General features: G+C 49.6%; 4 protein-coding genes across 4 annotated transcripts; 2 read left to right on the top strand and 2 right to left on the bottom strand.

The window, feature by feature from the left end:
* Nucleotides 1-73: 73 nt before the first annotated feature.
* P168DRAFT_78237 (uncharacterized protein) lies at nucleotides 74-814 on the top strand. Its single transcript, XM_024842143.1, has one exon. It carries the CDS (start codon nucleotides 192-194, stop codon nucleotides 672-674), a length of 483 nt encoding a protein of 160 aa, XP_024688604.1. The 5' UTR covers nucleotides 74-191; the 3' UTR covers nucleotides 675-814.
* A 2281-nt stretch (nucleotides 815-3095) lies between these two features.
* P168DRAFT_285534 (uncharacterized protein) lies at nucleotides 3096-3764 on the bottom strand (the record flags this gene model as incomplete). The annotated part of the gene is made up of 1 exon (XM_024836211.1): nucleotides 3096-3764. One exon carries the CDS (start codon nucleotides 3762-3764, stop codon nucleotides 3096-3098), a length of 669 nt encoding a protein of 222 aa, XP_024688603.1.
* Nucleotides 3765-7104: 3340 nt separating this feature from the next.
* On the bottom strand, nucleotides 7105-8495 carry P168DRAFT_300184 (O-methyltransferase; the record flags this gene model as incomplete). Its single annotated transcript, XM_024838395.1, has 4 exons — nucleotides 7105-7421; nucleotides 7476-8057; nucleotides 8120-8246; nucleotides 8370-8495. 4 exons carry the CDS (start codon nucleotides 8493-8495, stop codon nucleotides 7105-7107), a joined length of 1152 nt encoding a protein of 383 aa, XP_024688602.1.
* A 766-nt stretch (nucleotides 8496-9261) lies between these two features.
* On the top strand, nucleotides 9262-10666 carry P168DRAFT_337137 (uncharacterized protein; the record flags this gene model as incomplete). The annotated part of the gene is made up of 5 exons (XM_024841736.1): nucleotides 9262-9651; nucleotides 9785-9906; nucleotides 9957-10024; nucleotides 10074-10104; nucleotides 10200-10666. The coding sequence occupies 5 exons, from the start codon at nucleotides 9262-9264 to the stop codon at nucleotides 10615-10617; spliced, it is 1029 nt and encodes a 342-aa protein (XP_024688601.1). The 3' UTR covers nucleotides 10618-10666.
* Nucleotides 10667-11431: the final 765 nt, after the last annotated feature.

Here is an 11431-nt window from a genome sequence, read left to right as displayed (position 1 = left end):
TGGCATAGCAATCCATAATGATGGATCCGTTTCTTCGGGTCCGAGTCGTGGATCTCAACTCGAGGCCATGGGATGACCTGCCTGGTTACACTTGATCAGGGTAGGGGGCGATGATATTCAGCTGCGCATCACCCACAACATCTCAACATCAAGGACGGCCTAGTACATGAATCACCTCTTGGCTCTCAACAATGTTTGACCTCCAGAAGCTGATCATTGACATATTTGTTCAACATCCCTTATTGATAACGGCCACCCGGGGGAAAGATGAATATGATAAAAAGGCAAAAAATGCACCATGGCCGGAAGACAATGCTAAATACTATCTACGACATGCTGTCATTGGTTCTTGCGCAGAGACTTTCAACACGAATTCGCCATTCGGTATGCCAGCTAGCATTTATTGCTTCTGCTCTTGTTTTATGTCCATAGACCAGGGACCAAACCTAAAGTCTCCTTGGAATTGCGCCAAAGTACCAACAACCTGGAAAATCCTAGAGCGAAGCTGGATTCCGTACTATCTTTCAAGTGACCGTGGGATGGGGAAGCCCAAGTCCAATCGTGGGAAAGTCACACCAACTGCCAGCAGAGCTCATGCGTACTCTTCTAGCTGTGTTTCGCAATTTAATGGTCCCAAATCACCGTTTACAAGAAGCATCCAGGGGTTGGAATGATATTTGGTGCGCCCGGAGTTGGAGCTTTGGCGAAACCAACTACTTATAGAAATACACTTCTGTTGTCTATGTTATTTACGTCTGGGGGCTATTGATATCTTCATGTCAGACTGGTCTTGTAAAAAACCATTGGTTTCGGCCCTCCGCTTCGGCGTATTAGGTAGAACCAGGAAATGAAACAAGGAGCGAAGGTCCAGTGAAGCCAGCGATATTGCCGGACAGAACCGTGCATCGGCCCCAAAAAGCCATTGGGTTTTACCACAAGCCCAGGGTCATGCGATGTGTGCGTTTCATCCTCGTCAAGTCATATGAAGTGATCCTGTATGTCGAGAGAAAGCCGTATCTGAAAGATGACGACCTCATGTGTTGATGGGTTGCCCTTTATGAGATTAGCCGGGACCTTCAACTAGGGGCCAGCTGAGGACACTGAAAAGGTGACTAATGGATAGAATTTTCAAGAACTCGTTTATATGGAAGGTGTAACGTTTCTGGTTATATTCCAGGGACATCGTCCACCATGTTTTGAGCTCGCCAACAGCGAGCTGCCTTCATTATGCGAGAGGGAGACCGGGTCATCGAGTTATAGAGCCACAGATCAGGACGCACCGCGGGGCTAGAGATAATAGCCTGTGTGCCACCAAATCTCAAACAGTGTAGCCTGAGTCACTGATAAGGGTTCAAAAATGGCATCGCAGGCATGGTGGTTGAACCGTAAATTTCACCCAGCCTGTTAGCAACAACAAAGCGATCAAGCTCAGGAGGATTGCTGCGGTTGACATGACCATTCCAATACAATCACCCAGGAGCATCCTGGATGTCGCTATTGAATGACTTGCACAGGTAGGGATACTAAGCTGGTATCCTCTCTTCGAGACAGAAGTGTGCACTGTCCCGTTGATAGATTCCAACTTGGGCAGTGGCCGCGATCCCCCACGGTCGACATTATGCAGCACCGTGTCGGGTCTGGGTGTTAATACAAGTGTAGCGAGCGTACAAAAAGTAATTGATAGTGGTGGTCAATGATATGAGGAATCCGGGGTCCACTGTCCAGCGTGGCCGAGGGAGGGAGCAAAGCGATCACGGCGGTGGGAATAACTTTGCAGGACATCTTTCCCACTCACACTTCCCTGTCCTTTTAGGTAGATTGCTATGGTATGGTGACATACATCCGATTAATCGACTTTTACCTGAAGAGCCTTCTGAACAATTCCACTGGAGGGGAAATGACATCCACTGCAACAAAATACAGAATCGGTATTTGGTCCGGATGAATATGTTGATACCTGCATTGGAAATATGGAGATATATGTTTCCATTTTCAAGCAGAAGACCAAACTAACAAATCTCGGAGGACATATGCAACACGCAAAAAGGCATCTCGAGGTGTCAATGCTGGCGCGCTGCTAGACATAATTCCCGGCCGTAGGCATTCACTACAAGTAGTCCGAGTGATATGCATGGTCATATTTCCGTGACAGGGCGACAAAGACGGTAGATACATCCCTTGCTTGTCTCGCATTGATTTGGTATGACTGTATGGGTTTCAGAATGGTCCAGCAAAGCTAGTGGAATTGTTTCCTTCAGGAACTCAAGCATTGAAGTCTTGGGGAAGGGAAATGTGGGAGAACTAATGAGAATGGTCAAGATTTTGATAAAATCAAGAGTCATGGGTCTATGAAAAGACTGCGAGTAGTTGCAGTATTGCAATGAACTTGAAAAATCAACAAAAAGTTTATGTGGGAAAAATTGCAAGTCAGTGGATGTTAGCCCATTGCATGTCTCACCCTCCCACTGTAAATACCTCAAGATGATAATCCAAGTGACTTGTTGCTGACTCAGGGGTTTCTTTACTAGTGACAGATCCCCTGTGAACAAAAGAATAACAATAACAAGTTAACACAGATCAAATTGAGAACAAAATAAACATCAGTAGACCACAAATTTCACTACGTCAGCTTCGGACTGTGTACTAAGAACACTCTTGTCATGCATCTGTGGATTTGGTGGCGCTTCATACTCAAAGCCAAGTTGTGCTAACCTTCTGCTAGAGTGGATCGCCCCTTGCGACTGGCAGTGTTGCATCTACTGAAGCATATGCAGTGCTACTCCCCACAGTAGCAGGCCCGGCAACGGACCCGCTGGTCCTGATGTCCAATGTAGTAGGCAACAGGATGTTAAAGGGCACGTAAATCCACGAGAAGGTGCAGATCAACCAAAAAGCAGATTGTAATGAATATTGCTATGAAGCGAGTGTTGAACTCGAACGATATTAAAAGAAAAGAAAGAAAGAAAATTAAAAATCCCTAGATACAAAAGAATGATCATCAAAAAAGATTACATGAATCGTCATCCGAACCCATTAGGCTGCGGAACAGGCACCAGATTAGTACGTCGTCACTCATTACGTCGCTCGCATCTCCCTCAGCAAGTATATTCGATCGCCCATCCGGTGTAGCTGTTCTGCTCGATGTAGACCTCGTCATTCTTCACCAGCTCCACCCGGAGATTCCGTGCCTGCTGGCAGTCCATGCTGCCCACCAACGCCTCGTGGCCTTCCTCCGAGTCCGGCCAGAATGAGAATTCCGCCTGTCCGACTCTCTCCGAGTTGTCGCCCACGCTGTACACATCCACCAGGGCGTTGCTGCCAGCCCGGAACGTCCGCTTGCTCTTTTCGGGCACGACCCATGTGAGCGTGCATTCTTTGGCTTCCTGGGGCAAGTCGAAGGCCATGGTTTGCTGCTGTTCTTCGGTCGCCGACTTCAGGATGTGGAAATTCGGGGTCGAGACGGGTGGCTTGCCCTCCTGCAGGGTCTTCATCTGGGGCTGGAAGACCTGGGTCTTCTTTCCGGGCTGACAGATCTCGGGTTCCTCAGGTTGTGGTTTGGTATCCGGGCACCCGTCCTTCATGGCGCAAGGGTCAACCGAGCAACAGCCTCGGAAGTCATTGATGTAGCAGACGTAGTAGGCGGTGCCGACGGGGCACTGGGTGTCATCGCGGGCACTCAATGAGGAACCCGAGTAGGCGGGGAGAGCAGCAGCCACCGACAGAAGACCTGCCGCTGCGGTGAACAGAGGGAAGCGGGAAAACATTATGATTATTGTCGGAATTAATAGATAATGTCGTGATTCGGGAGAGGTTATCGCGTTGCGGGGGTGAGATAGGTGTGTGGAGAGATGGAGAATTAAATGTCTTGAGATGCGGACATATCCACCGTGCCAGCTGCGGACTTATTTATGTTTCCCTAAACAGAGCCGGTATGGTCTAAATATGGGACGCAAGGCATTGCGCCCCAGTAAGGACGTCCAGCCAAGGAACACTTTCCGTAGTGCGACCCCAAAGTAAGATCATCGCCCTGCAGGTGGGGCGCAGCCACCGCCCAGCGAATCTCTGGGTGTCCTGCCTTGAAAGTTGGCGTCGCCAAGATGGAACTATCACGCTCGCGCGTTGGGAGACTGCCATTTTCGTACGGTCGGAGGTGATACCTCAACACTTCTTCCGCTCATGGCTCGTTCTTACCCCCGAACGGGCATTAGGCGATCCATATGCGCCTCCACCACGTTCGTTCCGAGTTCCGACCCCGTATAGCAGGGCTAATCGCTCACTGGCAACAGACGCAGCCGCACTCTGATGAACGCATCAACTCGTCGCTGTCAGACCAACACATCGAGATCCCATGTCTCAAGTATTTTGGGGCATTCCCGCAGCCCGCTGTTGGTTCTTCGTTGGCACTAGCCAGAAATAGCGCAAGCAAAAGCCGAATGTCAGATTCCCACCCTTCAATGCACGATCCAATGGTCGAATCGCCGATGACACAGATCGCTCGATGACTGACAAGGGATCGCCCGACATGCGCCAAATCGGATGGCGGTGGCTGTATACGCATTATCTGTACGTCCGTTGGCCTGGTTCGAGATATCGGTTTCGGCCTAATCTTAAGCGGCTTTTTCAAGGAACGCGGCAGATGATCCGATACACATTGGACCCGAATGATCGAATTGAGGAAAATACAAACGCACTAAGACTTGAGTCACTAGCATCCAAGTCACGCCCCGTAGCATAATGTGTTTACATTATCGTCCACCCTATTCAGCTTCATTGATTCCATTATTTTTGGGTTGTAAGTAGGCTCCAGAAAACGGACAGACGGCGTCGGACAAGGTTGCACATACAAGTCGAAGTCATCTTTGCCCTGTTGTTGGGATGCATTCACCGCTTCATCTGCTATCCAGGTGGATCTGTGGCATAGCATCTGTTTTGTTGGCTTCTCTTCTAAGGATTGATGGAAAGTCGATGGCGTTGAACCCACCGGAAGTTGTGGAGGCTTGTAAGGCTGATTTGACGCCGCAAACGCGATAAAAATAGCCCCGGATTCGTAGTCAGGTGATAGACCACGTGCAGCGCTTTGTCCATGAATGTAGTCGATCTGTGGCTACTGCTCGACTATGCACCTCCTCGAAAGCACGGAGACAAGAATGTATCCATTTTACTTAATCCGCCTTACAAGTACCACGTAAGACTCATCATTCTTCCTGATCATATCTTATGCTTTGGAGCATAGTAATGTCATCCACTAGGAACCAGTACCCTCTACGAGCCTTGCGCAGTCGAGGAAACACTGACATAGTAGTTTCGGCAATAGGACGTCACTTTGGTCTGCAATACTCCTACTCCTCGTGTGACACGTCGAGGTTCGCGTATAATGTCTAAGGCTAGATCTCTTGATCTCCGGTTATGATTGAACCCGGATATTTGATTGGTCAAACATGTGCCACTCCATACCTCGGGTATCAGGTCCCGCCCGCGCAGTAATCCGCACCCAAGTCATATATTCCCGAATTGTATGATGCCCAAAGCTGTCATCACCATGTCCACCCCAACTCCCTGCCGAGCATCAAGTAACTCGTGTAGTTTACGACTACACACAGGAGTCCGTCCATCCATGGTTGAAAGCATGGAATTTCTCCTTAGCCGCGTGATACGACTTGGAACGGTTGCGTCTATGAGAACAAGGACGACCCCGAAGTTGTCAATCGCTAGACTGTAATGACACGGTCCAGATATCTCACAAGATACGAAATGTACGACCCGAATGAATTACACCGAACTCACAAGAGCAATCCATTCAATTGTACTGTCCAATCTACCTTGCTGTAGCAGTGAGAACCAATGCATCCACGAAAAGCGGAAAGAGTGGAGACATCAACACGCCGGGGCGGAGCTACATCCACATGGTCCGTGTCATGGATACAAGCTGGATGCTGACCATATGATTTATAAACAGGGCAAGTGATGTGGCACGAAAGAATAAGGAAGGACAGTCCAGCCCCTCGATCAATAACGAATACGGGGCTGTCATATAGACCACTGCAGGAGACTTACGGATCCAGCAGACCCCATTCGAGGACAACGGGAATGCAGCCTTGTGACACGGACGATGTGGAGGGGGGTTGAAAAGCATGCAGCTGCCATAAGGCTGTGGAGTGCATTTAATGGGTAGTAACACAGTCACACGGGCCAAGGCGCCTTATAGGCTAGATCTTGGATTTCAGGCCACCCATGATGGCCGAGCCATAATAGATCCCCAGCTCATCAAATCTATTGATAGTTTTTCAGGTTTGGGAGACATTACCCACCTGGGGACACCGCATAGATATCAGAGAGGAAGCCAGCACATCTGTTCTTCGTCGACATACACCTTACGAGTCCGCGTGAGATTCATGATCCTCAGGAGAACTGTAGTAGGGGGGTAACTTCTCAATACCACAACAGTGTACACTGTGCTGAGCTGGGCCAGTGCACGGGGGCTGGATAGTACTAACCCACAGTAATGCCTTTCACCTGCACTCAGAATCATTTGCACTACTAGAAACCCTGAGAATAGTCAATGGGCGTATGGGCATCACTGCCTTGAAATAACAAAGGAGACATCTTATATAATTGGTCATTATATCAGTTTATTGACAATCATTCATCTATTGGAATGTTCTACAGATGTTAACATCTTTCAGATGTGATATTTAATACAAAATTTATAGGTTTATCAATATTTCAGCGAGATATTATCTTTGTTCTATGATAATGAGCTAAAAAATGCTGTGGTAACTCTCTGATAGACAACAATAACTACACCATCGCGCTTGTTGACCAAGTCTATATCATTGAGACATAGTGTTGGTGGAGGTGCCACCGGATCAAGTAGAGATATGGCGACTCTACTGGCTAAGTCACTTGACTGATGGATTGCAATTTAAGCAAACAATCCACGTTACATAACATCACATACCTACGGGCGCAATATCAGAACACTGGTCTAAAATACTACCATGATTGAGGAACAATATAACTTACGTATCTAGGATACATCTGGTGCAAGAACGTCATAGTGCAACTCAATGTGTTATGTACAGGGAAGACTAACAGATTTGTACATCATTCCTTGACCTCCGCCTCGATAATGCCCTGTCCATCACCGGGAGGTGACCAGAACTTCATCACCCGGAAACCGGCAGACTCCAACAGACGTGTCCACTGCGCCTGCGACCGCTCCATGCTGTTGCAGAAAACCAGCATCTCCCAGTCCCACATGGCCTGCAGCATGGCGCAGTCGCGGTCCGCCAGGACAAACTCCTCTATGATCAGCTTGGAATAACCTTTCTGCATCGCGCCCGCCAGCTGCTGGAGAATGCGCTGGTTGTCCTCGTCGGACCAATCGTGGAGTATGAACTTCATATAGTAGACACGGGCCGCTGGTTTGGGTGAGCGTTGATCTTCGGATCTCTGGGGAAATGTTTTTCACATACCATGGAGTGGCTGAGGTTTAAACAGGTCGAAGGGAAGTTTTTCAATCCATGTCGCGTCTACTGAACTCTCTTCCAGAACACGCGGCAAATCCTCAAGCAATAGGCGTCCTTCAACGTCGGGGAACTTAGCTGCAAAGGCTGCCAAATCATGACCCCGCCCACCGGCAACGTCCACCATGAGGACGGCGCCATCCCCTTCGGTGCAGGCGCCATCGAGCAGGCGCTCCTGCACGGGAAACCACTCTAACCAACTAGGCCGCGAACCTCGATCGCCCTCCTTGAAGGTGTTGCAGCTTTCCATATAGTCTGGGTGTCCCGGAATCCAATCCCAGATCACCTTGTCCGTGCGTTCGACGAATTGCAGCGCCCCGGTGGTGGGGCCCTCAGGATTGTGGAAATCAATGCGGCGCAGAAACTCGGGAACCTTGGCAAGCGTCGGCATCCCAACATCAAAGATGATGAACATCATCATAACGATGCTCAGCCGAACTGTCATCTGTCGGGTCATGGCCGTCGGGGCGTAGGTGCGCTCTCCGCATTCTGAGACGTAGCCGATGCCGGCTAAGACACGCAAGACACGTTCTATCCAAGCCGAAGACGGTCAGACGCTGCTAATATATCTCCAAAGTGCAGTGAATACGTACCGGCAAGGATGGGGCTTGCTCCCCTGGGTGCTGCCAGCTCGGCGAGTGGCACTGGACGATTGCGCTCGGTAAGAGTGACAAAGATACCCATGTCAATGGCAATGCGTACACACATCACTTGGGTTGGCTATATTGGGCCAAAACGGCCATCACTCAGGGCATGATTCTGCATTTTTGGTGACCTAAGTGTACGTACCGAATAGGCCAAGTGGTAGGCGGCATCCTAAGGCTTTTGCAGGGCGTTAACTACGCCCTGTGCTGCCTTCAGTGCTTTGAGCCGGTCTGCTTCGTGGTGCTGCTTCTGGAACGAGCCAAGAGAGTGCGACAGCTGGCCATATAGATGGTCGATTGCCTCGGCAGCGACGAGATCAGACATGGCGGTAGCCGGTGGCGAGACGGGGAGGTAATAACACCAAAAAGTGATGGATGGTAGTAAGAGATAATTGAAAGGGGGGGAGTTGTGATCGCAGGAGATCTCAGTGGGCGGCGCGGTCATTTCTGACCATTCGAGGACCGGTTCATAGGACTTCCGACCCTACACCTTTGGCCCCCCTCCCCACCTTGTGGTCACAGGGGCCCGGAGGTGTATACGGAGTAGACGTTCTAGACATACAACTGGTCGGGCAAGGACCAGTTCAAATCAGAGTGGCATGCAAAGTGGAGAAGTAGGTGGACGGGGGACATTGTTTAAACTCGCAAGGGTTCGGTGGGTCTAGTCCACGATGCTATACTAATGCCATTTTCATGGCGCCCCAACCCATCGCGCCGGTCCGAGCTAGGGCATGACGGACAGTTTAGGGGTGCAAATCTAAGAGCCGATTCGATGGATCAATCTCTGGCACCGTAATTTAGTTGCTCTCGCATGATCCCCAGGCCCCTTCCCGTCATTTGCTGTGCCGCTTGGTCCATTTCGGCCGCTAACTATGGTTCCGTGTGTAATATTTGTGGCATAGGGTGAAGATAGTACGGAATGGCATGGGGTGGCTTCTCCTGAAGCCTGGAATAATGTGCCAGGTGTACTATCAGGAATGACGGGTAGTACAATGTAATTCTTCCTGCTCTCTCCGCGAAATGCTTCCAAAACTACGGTATGAATCAACTGAAAACTGGTCGTACGTGGCCTGGTCTTGTTATCTATGATAATGGAGCCCAAAGCAGTTGCTATCACAGCTGTCTCATGGTCATTTGGTAGCGTGGCTATCCTGGTCGTCGGCGTGCGCTTATATACTCGCGTCTTTGCCTTGCGCAGAGCCGGTTGGGATGATTTTTTTATTGCACTGTCGTTGGCCAGCGCCATTGTATGCTCCTCGCTGGCTCGGGTCGGTGTCTATTATGGTCTGGAACGGCACATAAATGACATTCATAACCCAGACTGGAAGATGAAGGCATTCAAATACACCGTCATTGCGCCCAACTTCTCTGTTGTCAGCACTACAGCGGGGAAGATCAGCGTCACTGTTTTCTTGCTACGCCTGATGGGCCAGGCAGCAACAGCGCCACGTCGATGGTTCCTTTATATCCCTCATGGTTCTGTGCGTTGTGTGGAATATAATGGCCATCGTCGTTATCATCGGGTTTTGCCGACCGGTGGAGCGCATCTGGAATCAGAAAGTGCCCGGGAAGTGTTTTAGCTTGCGGTTCCAATTGATTGTGGGAACCTCCCAGGCGGCCTTCAACGCCTTCAACGACCTGGCCCTGGCCGTGTTTCCAGCCTTCATCTTCTGGCGTGTCCATCTCCGTACCAAGATGAAGATCGCCATCATTGCTGTCATGGGGGCGGGAATATTGTACATATACTCGTTGTTGCAATAGTGGACTTGACTGATTTTCTCTTCAGAGCAGCGGCTGCCACGTTGGTCAAGTGTGTGCTTTTGAGGAATCTTCCAGCTCACGCAGACATTACCTGTGAGTTACCCGGGCGGCACTGGAGAGCATTTGTAGCTGACTGCGATAGCGTCCTGGGCTGACATCACGACCTGGTACACGTAAGTATCTCACACTTTGCCCTTTGTCCTGAATGCTGACAGTTCCTAGGATTGAGGTATTCATAAATTTGCTCTGAACTGACGTGTTGTATTAGCTCACTTATCAAACGACAGATGTACATTATCATTATCTGCGCCACCTTGCCCACCCTCCGACAGTCATACATGACTGTGCTGCACCGCTCACAAAAGATCTCCGCCTATTCGCAATCCTACGATTCCCACCCACTCGACAAGCCTATTCCCCTCGTGCGTCGTCCGGTTGATGCCTCGTTACTGGAGACGCGCGCCGACGATGACCCATCCCTCGCCTTTGGGCCGCATTCGAGCCAGGACAAGATACTAGCACCCGAGGCCATGGGATGGCCTGGAATTCAAAAGACTACTGAAGTCCACGTCTTCCAAGAGAGCAGACCGCCATCAAAGGGCGATGATCGGCCCTTTCCACTGGCGACTGTCTCCCGTAGTGGGAGTGAAGGCCGGGTGTACATGGGGAACATCTACAACCGATAATGGACCCATCGTTTTTGATATCTAGCTTTAGGATGGAACTTGAGATATCTTGGGCTTCGTTGTTTCCATGACACCCAAGGCGGCCATTTTTGTTAACCACTTGGCGAATTTTGCAATTGCAATCATGTATGATAATCAAAGGGTCTCTGTCGGCAACAGATCCTAGTTGAGATAACCACATATGTACATGACCTATAATGACACACTTGAGCTATATTACTCTAGGCGATGAGAGAATCCTACTAGCCAGGCTGATGGCGTAGACCATCAATCTTGGTGGTGCCAATAGCTGCTGAAGCTACCCCAGTGACCTGGGAGATCCCACAAGCCACAACATAGTTACCAGATGCCGTCCAACCTTCGTTCACTTTGACCTAAGGTAAGTTTATTGCTTTGTATTGATCAATAGCCCCACACCATTGGTCGTCCTGTCAATTTCAAATATTGAGAATTACCGAAGCCGCGGTTTGTTACTAGTTCTAAACGGTCTGTCAAGTAGGTGACAGTGGACCACAAAAGGGCATTGTACGGATAGAGATGGACATTGGCGAGCGCGATGTAGTGACCAAGAAGTGTCAACACTGGGTCACATCTATTAGAAACTCGAGGATGAATGAAGGATGTCACTCCGCCTAAAAAGGAGTCAACAGTTAACGATTAGCCGATCATGCTAACAGGAATTGATCAAGAATACTCAAGAAGCCTGCTTATTTAGCTTCCATGCAAGGGTAATTCCAAAAAACCTCAGATGCCCTAACTCCGATCCATAGTGAATAGTTGGTCCATGTCTTGACACTGTCACATACTGGATCAA

Source organism: Aspergillus campestris, assembly GCF_002847485.1.
Source record: "Aspergillus campestris IBT 28561 chromosome Unknown P168scaffold_16, whole genome shotgun sequence".
Taxonomy (NCBI): domain Eukaryota; kingdom Fungi; phylum Ascomycota; class Eurotiomycetes; order Eurotiales; family Aspergillaceae; genus Aspergillus; species Aspergillus campestris.
This window is presented reverse-complemented; position numbering and strand designations above follow the sequence as displayed.